The following is a 19972-nucleotide window of genomic DNA, read 5'->3' as shown; positions in this document are numbered from 1 at the left end:
CATATTCTATCAAGTACACTATGACTGAAATGACTGGATGTATTATTTATTTCTGTCTCCCACTGTTAGACAATTGTGTCTATAATGATTTTTATTTCCCTGGTTTATTTTGTAGGTTAGTCACAAATATTTATGTTCTTATTTATCTTTCTGCTCAGAGACTCTGAGACCTGAGCTGTTTCCCTGATGGAGTTGATCGTTTTCCAGAAGGCTATTCTGACCTGTTCAAATCTAGGTCCCAAGGAAACACAACTTGCTGAGAAATAGACGGTTTTAAATCTGCTTTTACAGAAATCTTTATGGAAAGAAGAAAATTTAATTTTATCCCAGATAGATCTAATAACTTGCAGATCTACTTTGTTCACAGATAAACTCTAAAACTAATTAAAGCTTCTGAAAAATGTGTAGGGACAGAAGAAACTGAGATTCTTAGTGATTCCCTTAGCCTACTAGGACGTAACAGGCTTTCACCTTAAGTCATGCTTTTTCTTTTTCTTTTCTTTTCTTTTTTTTTCTATCATTCTGTCTCCCAGGCTGGAATGCAGTGGTGTGATCTCGGCTCACTGCAGCCTCTGCCTCCCGGGTTCAAGTGATTCTCTTGCCTCAGCCTCCCAAGTAGCTGGGTTTACAGGCATGCATGACCACACCTGGTTAAGTTTTTGTGTTTTTAGTAGAGATGGGATTTTGCCATGTTGGCCAGCCTGGTTTTGAACTCCTGGCCTCAAGTGATCCGCCCACCTCAGCCTCTCAAAGTGCTGGGATTACAGACCTGAGCCACCACACCGGCTTCTTTTTCTTAATTGTTTCTCTGCCCTCTTTTCACTATTTTTCTGGTCTGTAGTTGTGGCTGAATGTTAGATAGGGAACAGGGTTCACTGGTGGACTCAGTTTTACCCATTTCTAATTGCTTAGCAATAGGAATCACCTGCTGATTTTAATATGAAGTTTAGTATTATGTAATGAACAATATCTTTAACAGATGGTGCACTGCCAGTGATGTAGAACTTCTTAATCATGCTTCCTTTACAAAAGAAGAACACTATTAGAAAGCGATGGTATGATTTTATGCTTGATCTTCAATAAATGAGAAATTGATAAGTCAAATATACAGTCAGCCATCTGGCATTCCATACATGTTTTCATTGCCTTGGGAGATCATGGAGTTACACAAAGCAGGAGTAGCACAATGTAAGAAAATGGCATGTTATCGAAATATTTATTTCTTTTATTTTAGTTATCTATACTATTGATAGCAACAAATTTATCAGAAATTTTCATTTTATTCAGCTATCTGAGGTTTAGAAAGAAGTAATTCGATAGTATTTACTTTTTTTTGCTCAATCAAAGCTGCTGGGCATGGAGGAACTGTTTCAGAGTAGGCATAGTTTTTTCCTTCACATAAGTCAAAGCCACTAACCACCGAATTAAACATTTGCCGAGTTTGGTTTGCAGCACCTTGATTGATATAGATTCCTTCTTGCAACTTCCTTTGAGCCTCCGAGACTTACTGTGTCATTATAGACCCCAACTGCCTTTAAAAGATAGGAATTTCAACATCCTGCATTTTAGTCATCATTTGGATGAATGACTTAAATTATCATATATTTCAGGAATACTCATTTTTTTTCTGCTACCTGAGCTAAACTGTGTGGTCTGTGTGAAATTATTATCTTATGACATATACACTATTTAATAGTATTGAATTTGAGAAAGTCGGTTCCAAATATCAAATAGCTGAGTAGAAAGTAGAAAAAGACAATCCAGTTGCTGAGAATGGGGAAGGAAAAAAATGTGATTTCTAAATCCAAGGAAACTAGCTCCCCTTGTCTCATGTATCCTTTCAAACTAAACATATGTTAAATCCTGTCAGTGTGCCAGGTAAGTAAGTGCAAAGCACTGACACTCCTCCTCCTTGTCCTTTATGGACCTCAGGCTCATCCTCTTTGTTCCCAGCCTGGCTTACCGTCACTCTCTCCAGCATCCCTGTCAGTGTCCACATGGATGGTCTTTTCAATATTCTGGCTTCTCAGCTTCTTATCCTTTTCTTCTCTGGTGATCTTATCCTCCATCCTCCATCAGCTTTTCATTCTTACAGCCATACTCTTGTCATTAGCAATAACAGCGGTCTCTCCATAATCTCAGTTTGAAGCACCCTTAACTCTGATTAGCACTTTGAATCTCTCTCTAGCTGACTGCTTCTAGTACTTCCATTCCAACAATCTTTTGACCCTATTGATTCTTAAAAGCCATGGATTTTACCACCTTGTTGCTGTCTCTCATTTCCCTGATTACCTTTCTTTCTTTCACACCCAGTTTAAATTCCATGTCAATATTTCCTTGGCAAAATCTACTTCTAGTTAAATCCGTCTCTCTGTGTGAATCCTGAGCTGAATGTCACTGGAGCAGTGGCTCACGTTTGCAATCCCAGCACTTTGGGAGGCTGAGGCGGGTGGATCACCTGAGGTCAGGAGTTCGAGACAAGCCTGGCCAACATAGTGAAACCCCATCTCTACTAAAAATACAAAAATCAACCGGGTGTGGTGGTAGGTGCCTGTGATCCCAGCTACTTGAGAGGCTGAGGCAGGAGAATCGCTTGAACCCAGGAGGTGGAGGTTGCTTTGAGTAGAGATGGTGCCACTGCACTCCAGCTGGGTGGCAGAGCCAGACTGTCTCAAAACAAACAAACAAAAAACCCAAAATCCCAAAACTCTTGATCCCATATTCCCCTCTAGTGACTGTTCCCTTTCTCTTCTCTCTCCTTCTCTCTCTCTCTCTTTTTTTTTTTTTAAAGACAGAATTTCACTCTGTTGCTCAGGGTAGAGTGCAGTGGTGCCATCTTGGCTCACTGCAGCCTTGACCTCCTGTGCTCAAGTGATCCTCCCACCATAGCCTCCTGAGTAGCTGGGACTACAGGCACTTGCCACCACACCCGGCTAATTTTTTTATTGTATTTTTTGTAGAGATGGGGTTTTGCTATGGGGTCTCAAACTCCTGGGTTCAAGTGATCCTCCGAAAGTGGTGGGATTACAGGTGTGAGCCACAGTGCCTGGCTTCTTCTCTCCTTTTTCCATGTAATTGTCATTACTCATTGTCTTCAGTTTCTCTGCTTCTATTCTCTAGTCTCACTTGAAGTCACTGCAATTAAGCTTTTTTTTTTTTTTTTTTTTTTTCACTCTTCTCTGTCTCCTACTTTGCAGAAATGGTCATGTTAAGGTCACCAATGATAAAATCCTCAGCCCTCATCTCACTTTTTAATAGCAGTATAGATACAAGTTAATCACTCTTGGAAACACTTCCTTTTGGGACAGGACATTCTCCTTGTGGTTTTCCTCCAAACTCTGGCTTGTTTTCCTTCTCAACTTGGCTAATTATGTCTCACTTGCTTGTCTTGTTAACATTGGAGTATCCAGGCTACAATCTTAGATCTCTTCTTTTCTCTCCATTTAAATTTGCTAGGTAATCTTATCCCATCCCTTGTTATTAAATGCTGTCTTTATGCCGAAGACTTCCAACTTATATCCAACAGTCTAATTGATAGCTCTACCTGAATATCTGAGGGCATCTCAAAGTAAACATCTCCAAACCTGAGCTGCTGATCTCTCACCCAACATGATTCTTCACAGTTTTCCCTTTCTCAGTTACAGGGAACTCTGTCCTTCAGGTTACCCAGGCCAAAAGACTTTGAGTCATCCTTAGTATTGCTGTGACTCATAGTGCACATCCATTTCATCAGCAAATCCTTTTAGCTCTATCTTTAGAATATATTCAGAGTCTCACACCATTTCTCCACCTTCTCTGCTATTATGCATTGTTATCTCTTACTGGGATTATTGCAGTATCAGATAATCAGTCTTGCAGTGTCCATCCTTGCTATTGACAGGCTCTTCACCAAATACCAGTCAGAGGGATCCTGTTGAAATGCATCTCAGAGAATGGCATGACCTTACTCAAGAACTTCCTGTTTTCTCACTCACCTGCTTTCTGACTCACTGTCACAGTAAAAGAGGGTTTACAGTGTCCTCCAGGGCCCTGCCTGATCTCTGTCATCTCCCCATTCCATCCTTTAACTCCTTGACTTTATCTCCTACTACCCTTTCTTTTACTCTAGACCAGGCAATCTGGACTCCTCGCCCTTCCTCTGATGTGTTAAACATTTTCTTACCCAATGGTTTTTGTACTTGATGGTCACTCTGCCCAGAATATTTATTCTCTCAGATACATGCCTGGTACACATCCTCATTTATTTAAACCCTTTGCTTAATTGTCACCTTTCAGTGGGGTCTTCTCAATCTCCTTACTTAAAAATCATGGTAGTTTCCCTCCCTCCATCACCTACTCCCCTGGTTCATCATCTAACAATCTAAATATTTCCTTCATTTATTTTGTTTTTATTGCATTTCCTCTGACTAGAATGTAAGCTTCATGAGGATGTAAATGTTTTCCTTTTGTTTGCTGCTGTTAGGAAAGTGTCTGTATAAAATTAAGTACTTTAAAAACATTCATTGAATAAATATATGAACTATTATAGTCTTTTCAGTGTTATAATTTTTCTATTACACATAAGAAATGGAGCCTTAGAGTGTTTAGTAATCCATGGAGATAACACTTAAACCCAGGTCTGTCTTGGCTCATAGCGCAGTCACTTCATGTATTTATTCATCTATCAGGATACTTACAGGGTACTACAGGAACTTTACACTGGATGAATTGCATTATAAGATAGAGGAAGTCATCAATATTGTGCGTCTTATTTGTGCACTTCTCCTCAATCAGCATCTGGGAGAAAATAGAAACAGATTTTTAACAGTTTATGTTGAAGCACTTTTGCTACATCATAGAAACTTGTCAGAGAGACTTGTTAAACTCTTTCCTCAAACCAAACATGTTTTGGGGTAAGAGAGTTCTGAGAAACTCATTTTATTCTACTTTCTTTTGGCAACGAGGCTATAATTTTTTCCGAGATGAAAAATATCTGAATCCCGTGAACTAGCAAGGAATCAATAAGAATGCTGCTAGTGTGGTTAAGGTGGTTCAGGTATTCCAGGGCTGTGAATTCCATGGGAGACAGCTGGAATTTACATTCATTTTCTACCACTGAGTTGTTGGTTCAATGGAATCATAGATTTTCAAAGATTATCAAGCGACTCACAGTCAAATAGGGAATTGATGAGGAATAGAGGTCACAATTTCAGAAGATAGTCGCAGATCGTGATGAGTATGAGTCATGCTTTCAGTTTCTGCAGCTGCTTATAGCGTGGCAAACTACAGGATGTGTCTGGTCGGCATTTCCCAACACCTGCCCCATGTTTCATTCATATTCAAAGGAAATGATTGAGCTAAAACTGAATTCTATATATGAAAAGGAACTGGTATCCTTGGATTATGGAAATGAAATATGAATACCAGGTTTCTCCCAAAACATTTGGTTACATGGCCAGACTGTGGGTATTGTCTTTGTCCACCCAGAATCCTGAAATTAGAATGTCTAATTAAATTCTGGCATTAGCTGAGAGGTGGTGAAACGTCAAGTGAAAATTGAATTATACGCTAATAAAATTGTACCTAGTGGTTCATCTAAAGGGTTTTTAGACATCTAAATGGATCGTCTAAAGGGTTTATCAAACTTCTCTAATTTGAAGAGTCTCAAACTCCAAAATCTGCCTCGTTGTTGGTGAGCACAGCTGTTTTAACTGGCAGAGATTATTTGCTGCTGGGCTTTTGGAGTGCCCTGTAGGCACAGATGTTGGCAAAGATTTGATCAGTTTATGCACAGATTTTGGGGCTCCTCCATGCTGTGCCCTTCCTTTAGGGATTCTGTCTCTCAATTTTCAACCACTGGTAGCCCCCGACTATCTTCTGACACCTCAGATCAACCAGACTGAGTCTACTCGTTTGAATTTTAGCTGTCCCAGCTCATAGACTGGGGAGTCCTTTTGCAGGACAAGCCTTATGAACGTCATGGTCGTCCACTGGGCTTAATTTCTTTCAAAAGTCAACACTCCAGTTTATGCTTCCTTTTGGTCCTTCAATGCCTTTAAATAGTTGTTTGTTTTATTTTGCCCAGAGTTTATAATCATTAAATGTGGGAAGGATAGTGTGAAAAAGGCAACTCTGACATTATGTTCAGAACCTCAATAAGATATTTTGTATAGTTTTTTTCATTATTCAATTTAAAATACTACTTTCTAATTTTCATTATAGTTTCTTCTTTGAGCTGTGAATATTTAACCATATATTAAAAAAAATTTCTAGCCAGGCATATTAAGTACTTTAAAAACATTCGTTGAATAAATGTATGAATTATTATAGTCTTTTCAGTGTTATAATTTTTCTATTACACATAAGAAATGGAGCCTTAGAGTGTTTAGTAATCCATAGAGATAACACTTAAACCCAGGTAGCTCATGCCTGTAATCCCAGCACTGTGGGAGGCTGAGGTGGGAGGATCACCTGAGGTCAGGAGTTCGAGACCAGCCTAGTCAACATGGTGAAACCCCGTCTCTCCTAAAAATACAAAAATTAGCTGGGTGTGGTGGTGTGTGCCTGTAATCCCAGCTACTCAGGTGGCTGAGGCAGGAGAATGACTTGAACCCAGGAGGCAGAGGTTGCAGTGAGCTGAGATTGTGCCATTGCACTCCAGCCTGGGTGGGTGACAAGAGCAAAACTCCATCTCAAAAAAAAAAAAAAAAAAAAAAAAAAAAAAAAAAAAAAATTCTAGCATAAGAATTTTTTGTATCATCTTTTTATTGATTTCTAATTTAATTACACTATGGTCAGAGAATATATGTAATTTTAATCCTTTAAAATTGTTGAGGTTGGATTTGTAGTCCAGTATAGGGTCAGTTAATGTCAGTGTTTTCTGTTTACTTGAAAAGGATTTGTATTCTTTGCTTTTGGGTGCAGTGTCCTTTGTATGTCAGTTAGGCCATGTTTGTTGAACATGTTTAAATCATCTCTATTTTTTACACTCCCTCCTTTTTTTTCGTATGCCTTTTTTGTCAGTTTTTCAGACTAGTACATTAAAAAATCATCTCCCACTGTGTGGTGAATTTGTCCATTTGTCCTTTTAGTTGTGTTACCTTTTTCCATTTATTTGGAGCCCATTGTTAGATATTGATTTAGTATAGATTTAGAATTATTTATTTATTGTGATTTGAACCCTTTAACAGTATGCATTTTCCCTTCTATCTCTGGTATGCTTTTTTTCCTGAAAGTCTACTTTGCCTGCTATTAATGTAGTGACATCAACTTTCTTTTGTTTAGGTTTTTTATTGTCTATTTTTTCCTTCTTTTTTTTTTTTTTTTTTTAAACAACCTGTCTTTGTCTTTATAGTTTGTATTTCCTTTCAAATAGTTGGGTTTTTCTTTCTTTTATACTAGTGTGACAGTTTTTATTTTCATTGAAACATTAGATTACTTACAATTAATATAATTATTAATTGGATTTAAATAATTCACCGTACTTTTTTTTTTTTTTTTTTTTTTTTAAATAGAATCAGGGTTTCACTATGTTGGGCAGGTTGTTCTTGAACTCCTGGCCTCAAGTAATCCTCTTGCCTTGGCCTCCAAAAGTGCTAGGATTACAGGTGTGAGCCACCGTGGCCAGCCATACTCTTTATTTTCTGTTTCCTTTACCTGTTCTATACTTCTCCATCCCATTATTAATTTACTGAATTTTTAAATGTATTATGCATGACATTACTCTCATTTGCCACATTAACCTTTTTTTCTTTTCTATTTTAAGGAAAAGATAGAGTTTTTAATACCCCATTGTGTGAACAAGGAATCGTTGGATTTGGAATCGGAATTGCAGTCACTGGAGCTACTGCCATTGCAGAAATTCAGTTTGCAGATTATATTTTCCCTGCATTTGATCAGGTAAGTGAATGAATATTTCTAAGGTTGTTCAGTCCGTGAAATACTGAAGTATTGCCACTACCCTTCCACCTACCCTTACCTGCATTCTAGGAACATTTTATTACCCTTTTACTAATGTATTAGAATTGTAATTTTGTTATGAGCATCTATTTAAAGATGTAATAGAATAATTTAAGCAAATAGATTGAGGTTGGGTGAAGTGGCTCACATCTGCAATCCCAGCACTTTGGGAGGCCAGGGTGGGAGGATCACTTGAGACCAAGAGTTCAAGACCAGCCTGAGCAACGTAATGATAATGAGAACCGCTATCTACAAAAACTACAAAAATTAGCCCGGTGTGGTGGCACATACCTGTCATCCCAGTTACTCTGGAGGCTGAGGCGGGAGGATAACTTAAGCCCAGGAGTCTGAGGCTACATTGAACTGTGATTACGGCACTGCACTCCCTGGGCGACAGAACGAGACCGTTTCTCAAAAAGAAAGAGAGAAAGAAAGAGAGAGAGAGGGGAGAGGGAAGAGGAGAGGGGGAGAGAGGAAAGAAGTGAGGAAGGGAAAGACGAGACCCTGTCTCGAAAAGAAAGAAGGGAAGGAAAGAATGGAAAGACAAGACCCTATCTCAAAAAGGAAGGAAGGAAGGAGGGAGGGAGGAAGGAAGAAAGGAAGGAGATCGGAAGGGAAGGACTCTTTGTGCCATTCCCCTTCTTTCTTTCTGCCCCTCAGATTGTTAATGAAGCTGCCAAGTATCGCTATCGCTCTGGGGATCTTTTTAACTGTGGAAGCCTCACTATCCGGTCCCCTTGGGGCTGTGTTGGCCATGGGGCTCTCTATCATTCTCAGAGTCCTGAAGCATTTTTTGCCCATTGCCCAGGAATCAAGGTATGTTCACTTATGTACTTTATTTGATTTCTATTTGATGTTTCCATTTTGGTTCATTCTATTAATATCTATGCTTACCTAGAGGAAAGAACAAACAGGATTCTTGCAATTTATGTGAACTTAACTGTACTTAAGAAAGGTAGGTTAGCAGTTCTTTTAAGTATGCTATCCAATGCCCAGTTTTACAGAAAGTTCTTTTTGAAGGAGGACTGGTTTTATAAACTCTGGCATTAATTAATTTTATAGACTTCAAAGAGTAAGGCTAAGAGCATAGTTGGTTTACCTCCCCTCTCTTTCAAAGCTTTATATTTCTCTCTAACTTAAGTCTTTCTCACTTAACTGATGATGGGGTGATTTTAATAAATCTTCTGTTTAGTCTATATTTGCCTCAAAGTCAGAGAGATAAGACTTTTGCTTTTCATCTATTTCTTACTTGTTAAAAAGACTGAGAGAAGACTGTTACCTAGATTGTTTTTTTCTGTTTAAAGTAAGGTAATACTTGCTCAACCAATTAATTTTGAAACCTCTCCTTTTTATAGTCTGTCCTTCACAAAAGCTTAGGTCTTTTGATGGCAAAAATATTTTGAGTATGTTAAGTCTTAATTTTTTATATTATCTTTTCTGTTTCTGTTTATTGAGTAAGCTTTTCAGGGGATCATTGTAGAAACCCATAAATGTGTGAATCCAGAGATGTATATTTGTTTTTTGACCACATGAATTGATTGTGAGCGTGTGTCAGTGTTTTATTCCTATTTTCTTATTTGTTTTTTTCTGCCCGATCAAAGTTATAAGCTTATCTTAGTTGAGTAGATGTTACCTGATTTTTAAATGTGAGCTAGAAGTTGTAGAGTGGGAAAGAAGCCATGTGCGAGGCAAGTTATTTTTGTGCTTGAGCTAAACATTAATTCACATTTAATATTTAAAACATTATATTGTTTTTAAGAACAGATCTTTTCTGTCTGTCCCCTACATTCTCTTTTCCTCTTTCATTTTCTTTCTTCCTCTTCCTTTTTCCTTTTTTTTTTCAGCTGAAATGAAAATATACATAAAGTCTAAAAGGCTAATATGAAGAAAGCAGATGAAGGGAAATTAAAAAGTAGGAACATAAGATAAAGACATTGTGTGATGTGGTTATTAATGTGTTCAGAGGTCCATTTACAGAAAATAAAATAGTGACATTTTTGCTGCTCTTTTGTTTTTAAAATAAAGCCCTTCAATAAAAATGGCATAAAAGTTTGCCTCAGGGAATCTTGAGTCTTTGTGATAAGTTCAGGTTTATTTTAATAACTCTTCCTGTATAATATTTGTCTTTAGACAATTATTTTATAATCATTTAAAATTAGGCAAAGTTTGTGATTTAAGGCAACAAGAGATAGAAGAGAAGAGCTTGAGCTTTGGTATCAGTGGGAATTGGGTGAGACTCTCTGATCAAGCAAGTAGTATGACCTTAGGCAAGCTACTTGTTCTCTCTTAACCTTAGTGTCTAGTTCTAAAATGAGGAAAATTATAATAGCTACCTAGTGGGGTTGCTATGAACAGATGAATTAATTCATAGAGTGTTTGGCCAAGTTTACACACGTACTTCCTACTGTCATTGTCATCTTCCTCATTATCACCCTCATTCTCGAGAAGGTCCTGGAGCCCTTTCCTGGGAGTGCAAGTGTGGACTCTCCTCACTTTTCTTTTTGCTTTGCTATAACTGGACACTATGGTGCCTGGATCATAAAACTCAGTGGATTAATTTTTCACTTATGAAATGAAGACCATATTTTTTTTCGTGGGAAAGAAGCAGATTTTGACATGTTAAAACTGGAGAAGAGAGTTGCATGTACTTTGAAAGTAGAAGCAGATTATTAGTAGAAGAGATTTCTTTATAGATAAACACAGGTAGATATTAACAATATTACAGTTTTTGCTTTGATGAATGATCTTTGCATATTCTTTTTACTTTTTTATATAGGCAAGTTCAGCTTCTTAAGAGAAGAGTAGTATCTTAGTTAACAGAACATGGTAGGCATCCGATAAATATCTATTGAATAAGAGGCATTTTTATTTTTATATAATATAAACTGAAGTGATAATTAGGCTTAAAATAACTACCCAATATCTATTTCTAATTAGTAACAATTGGTTATTTAAAATCAGTCCTTCTTAGAAGCGAGTTTACTGGGATATATTTTTACTAAAATTGTCTTAAAAAATCTGTTTTTGCAGGTGGTTATACCCAGAAGCCCTTTCCAGGCCAAAGGACTTCTTTTGTCATGCATAGAGGATAAAAATCCTTGTATATTTTTTGAACCTAAAATACTTTACAGGGCAGCAGGTAAAGGTTTTCTTTATTTTATATTTGTGAATATCTTTATATACTTTGTTTTTTTTTATAGCTCCAAAAGTTCTATCTTTTTTTTCCATGTGGTTGATTTATATTTTCCTTGTAGAAAGAATCTTGATTTCTTTTTTGGTATTTAGTTTGTCCTCAGGTGTAAATTTTATGTTTGGGAAAAATTCATCTAGCCATTTTATATTTTGATTGTGGAAACAAAGAGGAATTGTGAAGTGGTAGCAACAATAAAGCGACTATGTTTAACTACATAGTAGGTGCTTAGGAAATATGGATTGAACAGAAAAGTAAATGAGCTCATTTTACTAAATAGTGTATGTTTCCTTTTAACTAAAGTGATCATAAAGGTCTGCCTTCATTTAAATCAGGATACCTTTGATTGTGAAGGAGGTGCTGTTAACAATTATGTTGTGCTATCAGGTCTATGCTGGGATGACTGTGTAAAGCAAACTGAGATGTTTGGTCATCCTCTTTTTAGCTCAAAATCCTGATTTTATAAAAATACATCCGTGACTGCTAATTTCTTCACTGTAATGGAAATTTTAAATAGCAAATGATTTGTTCTGTCTAAAGCATTTTAATCACTCCTGGAATTTTCTTTCTCACTCTTCACTATGGACCCGTTCTCCCTATGCCAAAATCAGCCACTTTCTGATTGTCGTCAGATTAGGTATACATGGTTTTGGGCTACATATAAATCCATGCTCACTGCATATGTTCTTTTGTGTCTGCTTTCTTTCCCTCAACCGAATGCTTTTGAGAGTCATTCATGTTGCTTGTATCAGTAGTTTATTCACTTTTCGTTGCTGAGTAGTAGTCCGTTGTATGAATATCTATTGTTCATTTCTATTACAATAATTTTACAATTTTGTACAATATTAGAACATTACTATTTAGTAAGGAACATTGTCATTATATTGGATGAATATTCATTGTTCATTTCTATTACAATAATATCTTACAACTATGTACAATATTAGAACGTTACTACTAAATAATGAACATTGTCATTACATCATATGAATATTCATTGTTCATTGATAGTATTACTACTACTAAATAATAACAATTTTTCTTGTTGTTATTATTTTTCTAAGTATTCTAGTCACTAGGGAAAGTAGCTTGCCCCTCTTCCTCAAGCTAATTTTTTGTGAATAGCATTAGCATATTACAATTATGTTTCTGGAGCCAACCTGCCAATAAATGCTTCTTGGCTGTGGGGAAAAGAACACCCAAAAATCTGAGGCATGTACAGTGTTGTTCAATAAGTAGCATTTCATTGTGGTAACAGATCACAGTTAATTCATGGCCCTTACAACTGGGCTTCTGTTTCAATGTATCCATTCCCCTGTGATGAGTTTTTCAAAGTGGATGTATCATTTTACATTTTCGCTTGAGACTTTTCAGAGTTCCTGTTGCTCTTAAGTTTAAAAACAGATTTTAAATTGACTCTAGATTTATATGGACTCTATTATGGTCTGTATTCCATTATGTAATAAAAATGAATGTAAGAATTTAAAATTTTGAAGTGAATAGGAAAATATCAGTGATATATTGTGAATAGCTTTTTGATGAAAAGGATTTCTAATATTTTGGATATCCTGTGGCTATTATATTTGTAATGCCAGCCAGCTGGTATAGCCAATCAGTAAAGAAATTTTGCAGTATTTAATAAATGGCGACTGAGTAAGAAACGTTTGAAAAAGTAATATTTACTTTGCTGCAAAATTTGAAACCAGAATTGGTCAGGCAAATAAATGTACAAGATTCCAGCTAAGAGAATGCACTTGAAAAGTTTGTCCTAAGCTCCATCCATATGGTGGGTCACACTGCATTGTTTAAAGGAAGGAGACAGATCTCTTTATATTGTGGTAACAGTCAGGGTTTGATTGGAGAAGCAAAACTAGAAGAAGCAAAATTGGAAGATATAGGAAATATATGCTAAGCATCTGACCATTTGCAGCTATAAAAACTAGTTAAACAGTCTAAGAAAGATTGTTGCTTCTGTGTTTGGTGCTATAACGTGAAGTCCACGGGGAAGACTGTGAGGAAGGGAAGATGGAAATAAAGTAGGGGGAAACAAGAACAAAATAGAACTTGCTACAGTGGATTGGAACTTAGGTCCATCTCTCATCACCTCCAAGCCTTAGTGTAGGAAAAACGTTGGCTACGAGGAGACCAGGTAGGCAGCTGTTTAAATAGCCTGTTAATGTGATGTCGTGCAGAAGGCCTGAATTAGCAGAAGGAAATGGGTTAGAAATTATTTTAGATTATATGAAATATTTGGTGTCTAAATGAATTTAAGGAGGGGAAAGGAGAAGGAGGTGTTAAGAGTAAGTGTAGAATAAGATTTTCTTTTCTGGTATTAATGGAGGAATAGTAGATTAGATACCCTGAAATAAATGGTGTGTGATTGTGTGTGTGCTGATTTTAAATATATACTGAGCTGGCATGAAAATGAGAACTCTGCAGAGTTCAAAAGCAAAGTGGAGCTCAGAATGATAATATAAACAGATGATGGGAGAATTGATAAACTGGAAGATAAAACCAAAGCAATAACCAGAATATAATCTAGAGAGATAAAGAGAAAGGAAAGAGAGTTTGAATGTAGAGGGATACTGAGAAGGTCTAAATACTTCTAAGGAAACAAACGTGAGTGTATTTCCTAATAATATTCATCAGCAAAATGTCGCTGACAAAAAAGTGATTCCCTGGCATATTTTTGCCACTTTGCCTCATCAGAACTAAACCAGTGTAGTAGGAAATATTTCAGGGAAGCATCAACTACTGCCTGCTTTTCCCTCCTGCAGTACTATCAAGGTAGAGATGTTATTTTCTCAGGTCTGGAGTAGTAGTCCATATATAATCTCTAAAATAAAGTGGGTAAAGGATACTAGTTAAAGTGTTCCTTAGGAAGCTAAAGGTAGGCATCAGAAAGTTAACTTGTCAACTTTAAAAAGAATTTACCTGTAGTGTATAATTTTAATCTGTATCCATATCATTTATATTACTAAATTCTGTTTAAGAATGATTCGCTTACAGAGGTAAACACAAGGCTTTTGCTTCTGGTTGCAGTGCAGAGCTCTCACTCACTGGTTAATCTGGGCACCTCTGGGTTCCTTCTTTTCCTTGTAAAACATACTCTTTCCAGGCTTACTGCCCTTATCTTACCCACTGTGGTTCTGAAGGGGCTGACAGTCATCTTATCGACCTCCATGATCTCAGGACATGGCCATGTGCCTCAATCTCAGCCATTCTGATTTCTTTTCTGGGATTGTCTATGTGGAGTCAGAATTTAACTTTCCTTGGGTGGTTTGCCAGGAATGACGGGAGACTGGGGCTCCAAATTACTCTTACTCCTTTAAACTTCCTTTGATTAGTAAGCTTCTTTCACATCTCTCCCATTTAATCTCATTTTAAGTTTAACATACTTTGAGTTTCAGTCTCCTGTAGATTTTACTGATATAATAGGTAATTTGGACGAATACATGATCTTGGCTAGAGAAGAGATGCCTCTTTTAAGATGAAAATATCCTTCGTTAATAGCACAATAAACTGCAGCTGTCATGATTTAACATAGGTACTTCTTTTGTCTTAATAGGTGAAGTAGGAACCCCTTCTATTTACTCATAATCATATTTCATAAGGTTGCTGAGAGGATTTCAGTGAGATTATCCGTGTGTGTATCTGCCTAGTCTTTAAGTGTGCTAGACACTGGGCTATCTTGTGTAGACATGGGGACTATGTCATTTGATCCTCACAACCAGCATATCGGGTCAATTCTGTCATTATCACCATTTTATAGATGAGGAACCTAAGGATTAGGGAAATTAGACAACTTGTCCAAAGTCACACAACCAGGATTGGGTATATTTAGGACAGCTAGTGACTTTAAGAAACTTGCTTAAGCTCACAGAAATAATGAGTGATGGATTTAGGTTTTAAACCAAGACATTTTGACACCAGAGGCTGCTGTCTTTTAATACTACGCTATTTTGCATCCCACCTAATTATTATTGAATGGAGGACATAAATGAAATATAACTTCCTCCAGTGTCCTAGTTTCATGTCAGGAAATAGTTATCTAGATTTCAAAAGTTTCCCACATAATTAAAATTATCTTATTTTTTATTTTTCAAAACAGGGTCTCCCTCTGTTGCCCAGGACGGAGTGCAGTGGTGTGATCACAGCTCATGGCACCCTCAACCTCCTGGGCTCAGGTGATTCAGCCTTTGAAGTAGCTGGGACCACGGGCATATGCCACCATGCCTCACTAATTTTCGTATTTCTCAATTTTTTGGGTTTTTGAGAAACTCCATTTTTGAGTTTCTCCATGTTGCCCAGGCTGATAGAATGATCTACTTTTTAACTGAATGGAAATATATACAGTTGGTGCTTTTTATCTGTGGGTTCCAGAGCCATAAGTTTAACCAACCACAGATTGAAAGTATTTGAAAAAATAATTACACTGAACATGTACAGGCCTTTTTCTTGTCATGATTGTACTGAACATGTACAGGCCTTTTTTCTTGCATTATTCTCTAAACAATACAGTATAGCAGCCATTTACATAGAATTTACATTGTATTAGGCATTATACATAATCTAGATATGATTTTAAGGATAAGGGAGGTTGTGCATAGGTTCTATGCAAATCCTATGCCATTTAGATCAGGGATCTGAGCATCCATGAATTTTTGTATCTTCAAGAAGTCCTGAACCAATCCCCCCTGCATACCAAGGGATGACTGCACCATTCATAGCCATGCTTTAAGGTAGTACATCCCTATGTATATATAGTCCAAGGTTTGAGTAGATATATATTGCATTAATTTCTCCATTGGCATAGGATTAATTTGCTTCTTTGAAAGTTATAAAAACTACATGTCACAGTCTGGTCTGGTTACAGGTAGGGGCTTGGGGAACCTTTGCACCTTGTAATCATTAGTCATTAAGGGATCTAGTCATGTGTTCCCAGATAGAGGCAAAGGCAGCTGGGAAACGTAGTCTTCCTGCATTTGGGCGAGAAGAGATGAGGTCGTTTGGCACCTGTGCAGCATTGTGCCAGTCACAGCTCCTTTTGATCTCTCTAACTCCATCATTTCTGGGCCTGTGCTCATAAACTGCTCTCTGTGCAAACCTCTGTGCTGTGGTGACTCTCCCACATGTCCAGCCTTTAGAAATGATTTCTTTCAATTCAGCCGTTAACTTTATAAATTGTACAGATGAAAATGAAAATAAGTCATACATTCTTTATGCAGCAGTTTTCTTGAATTTTATTTCTCTTTATTTTGAATATGCAATCAATATATATAAAACTTTAGGTTTCCTGAATGTGGAAGGAGAAAGTAACCTAATAATATTTTCAATTTCCTGATTATTTATTGTAATTATGACATTTGAGTGCAGTGAATCTTTTTAGAAATGGAAGAAGGACATTTAGAAAAGGTAGATAAGGCAGAACAATCTAGCTGGTGTAAAATGTGCAAAATAGTGATGATTCAAAAAGAGAGTGAGTCAGTGTGACATTATCACATATAAGCATCTTGTGAAGAAGATATTCTTTAATGTCTTTTGGACTTTTGATTTTACTTAATTGAATGACACATGACATCGGTGATATTGAAGTACATATGACTTTTATCTGTGATTCTTCTATTGAGAAATCAAAACAGACTAAAAGACTAAAATCCTTGTATTGTCTGTCTTGTTTCTAGGATTTCTGGATAATCCAAAAATAGGTAAAAATAAGACATAATGATATTGAGGAACTTTTTTAGCAGGTGCACTAATTGTATATGAATTCATATATTTTGAAGAGAAGAACATTACTTAAAGTAGCTTTTTAATGGTAGAAGACTTAAAATATTTTTGCCAAGTATCAGTGTTCATAAAGAGAGAAATTAATATTTTGTATTTTACGTTAAGCAGATTAATTTGTGCAGGTTAGTATATTTAATACTAGGTACACTCACAAGAGTAAGTTGGATCCATTAATGGGATAAATTGAATTCATTTGTTAGATTTTTGAATTAGTTTCTAAATTGAAATAATACTTGTACATAATTTAAAAAGTCAAATAATAGCTTCTAATAAAAAATAGCAGTTCCTTACCTTACCCTTCCATGCATCTTTCCCTACAAGCAACAACTTTTTTTTTTTTTAATTATACTTTAAGTTCTACAGTACATGTGCACAATGTGCAGGTTTGTTACATATGTATACATTTGCCATGTTGGTGTGCTGCACCCATTAACTTGTCATTTACATTAGGTATATCTCCTAATGCTATCCCTTCCTCCCTACCCCCTCCCCACAATAGGACCCGGTGTGTGATGCTCCTCTTCCTGTGTCCAAGTGATCTCATTGTTCAATTCCCACCTATGAGTGAGAACATGCGGTATTTGGTTTTCTGTTCTTGCGATAGTTTGCTGAGAATGATGGTTTCCAACTGCATCCATGTCCCTACAAAGGACACGAACTCATCCTTTTTTATGGCTGCATAGTATTCCATGGTGTATATGTGCCACATTTTCTTAATCCAGTCTGTCACTGATGGACATTTGGGTTGCTTCCAAGCCTTTGCTATTGTGAATAGTGCCTCAGTAAACATACGTGTGCATGTGTCTTTATAGCAGCATGACTTATAATCCTTTGGGTATATCCCCAGTAATGGGATGGCTGGGTGAAATGGTATTTCTAGTTCTAGATCCTTGAGGAATCGCCACACTGTTTTCCACAATGGTTGAACTAGTTTACAGTCCCACCAACAGTGTAAAAGTGTTCCTATTTCTCCGCATCCTCTCCAGCACCTGTTGTTTCCTGATTTTTTAATGATTGCCATTCTAACTGGTGTGAGATGGTATCTCATTGTGGTTTTGATTTCTCTGATGGCGAGTGATGATGAGCATTTTTTCATGTGTCTGTTGGCTGTATGAATGTCTTCTTTTGAGAAATGTCTGTTCATATCCTTTGCCCACTTTTTGATGGGGTTGTTTGTTTTTTTCTTGTAAATTTGATTGAGTTCTTTATAGGTTCTGGATATTAGCCCTTTGTCTGATGAGTAGATTGCAAAAGTTTTCTCCCATTCTGTAGGTTGCCTGCTCACTGTGATAGTAGTTTCTTTTGCTGTGCAGAAGCTCTGTAGTTTAATTAGATCCCATTTGTCAATTTAGGCTTTTGTTGCCATTGCTTTTGGTGTTTTAGATATGAAGTCCTTGCCCATGCCTATGTCCTGAATGGTATTACCTAGATTTTCTTCTAGGGATTTTATGGTTTTAGGTCTAACATTTAAGTCTCTAATCCATCTTGAATTAATTTTCTTATAAGGAGTAAGGAAAGGATCCAGTTTCAGCTTTCTACTTATGGCTAGCTGATTTTCCCAGCACCATTTATTAAATAGGGAATCCTTTCCCCATTTCTTGTTTTTGTCAGGTTTGTCAAAGATCAGATGGCTATAGATGTGTGGTATTATTTCTGAAGGCTCTGTTCTGTTCCATTGGTCTGTATCTCTGTTTTGGTACCAGTACCATGCTGTTTTGGTTACTGTAGCCTTGTAGTATAGTTTGAATTCAGGTAGCGTGATGCCTCCAGCTTTGTTCTTTTGGCTTAGGATTGTCTTGGCAATGCAGGGTCTTTTTTGGTTCCATATGAACTTTAAAGCAGTTTTTTCCAATTCTGTGAAGAAAGTCACTGGTAACTTAATGGGGATGGCATTGAATCTATAAATTACCTTGGGCAGTATGACCATTTTCACACTATTGATTCTTCCTATCCATGAGCATGGTATGTTCTTCCATTTGTGTCCTTTTTTATTTCACTGAGCAGTGGTTTGTAGTTCTCCTTGAAGAGGTCCTTTACATTCCTTGTAAGTTGGATTCCTAGGTATTTTATTCACTTTGAAGCTATTGTGAATGGGAGTTCATTCATGATTTGGCTCTCTGTTTGTCTGTTACTGGTGTATAAGAATGCTTGTGATTTTTGCACACTGATTTTGTATCCTGAGACTTTGCTGAAGTTGCTTATCAGCTTAAGGAGATTTTGGGCTGAGACAATGAGGTTTTCTAAATATACAATCATGTCATCTGCAAACAGGGACAATTTGACTTCTTCTTTTCCTAACTGAATCCCCTTGATTTCTTTCTCTTGCCTGATTGCCCTAGCCAGAACTTCCAACACTATGTTGAATAGGAGTGGTGAGAGAAGGTATCCCTGTCTTGTGCCAGTTTTCAAAGGGAATGCTTCCAATTTTTGCCCATTCTGTATGATATTGGCTGTGGGTTTGTCATAAGTAGCTCTTATTATTTTGAGATACGTTCCATCAATACCGAATTTATTGAGAGTTTTTAGCATGAAGGGCTGTTGAATTTTGTCGAAGGCCTTTTCTGCATCTATTGAGATAATCATGTGGTTTTTGTCTTTGGTTCTGTTTACATGCTGGATTACGTTTATTGATTTGCGAATGTTGAACCAGCCTTGCATCCCAGGGATGAAGCCCACTTGATCATGGTGGATAAGCTTTTTGATGTGCTGTTGGATTCGGTTTGCCAGTATTTTATTGAGGATTTTTGCATCGATGTTCATCAGGGATGCTGGTCTAAAATTTTCTTTTTTTGTTGTATCTCTGCCAGGCTTTGGTGTCAGGATGATGTTGTCTTTGTAAAATGAGTTAGGGAGGATTCCCTCTTTTTCTATTGATTGGAATAGTTTCAGAAGGATTGGTACCAACTCCTCCTTGTACGTCTGGTAGAATTCGGCTGTGAATCTGTCTGGTCCTGGACTTCTTTGGTTGGTAGGCTATTAATTATTCAGGCAACAACTTTTAAGTCTTTTGGTTGAAATAGTTGAACTCCAGACTTTAAGAAATGCATTTTATCT

At 36.9% G+C, this 19972-nt stretch overlaps 1 protein-coding gene across 2 annotated transcripts in view; it reads left to right on the top strand.

Annotated features, from left to right (window-relative positions):
* The window catches only part of BCKDHB (branched chain keto acid dehydrogenase E1 subunit beta), a 249437-nt gene that overhangs the window by 49686 nt on the left and 179779 nt on the right, over positions 1–19972 (top strand). For both annotated transcript variants that reach the window (XM_038002194.2, XM_008006436.3), the window contains exons 4-6: positions 7745–7878; positions 8599–8754; positions 10969–11077. In XM_038002194.2, coding sequence (XP_037858122.2) covers positions 7745–7878; positions 8599–8754; positions 10969–11077 — 399 coding nt within the window. The remainder of the gene's footprint in view (positions 1–7744; positions 7879–8598; positions 8755–10968; positions 11078–19972) is intronic.

Source organism: Chlorocebus sabaeus, chromosome 13 (genome assembly GCF_047675955.1).
Source record: "Chlorocebus sabaeus isolate Y175 chromosome 13, mChlSab1.0.hap1, whole genome shotgun sequence".
Lineage (NCBI taxonomy): Eukaryota > Metazoa > Chordata > Mammalia > Primates > Cercopithecidae > Chlorocebus > Chlorocebus sabaeus.
Note: the sequence above shows the minus strand (reverse complement) of the source record. Positions and strands in the feature narration are given on the sequence as shown.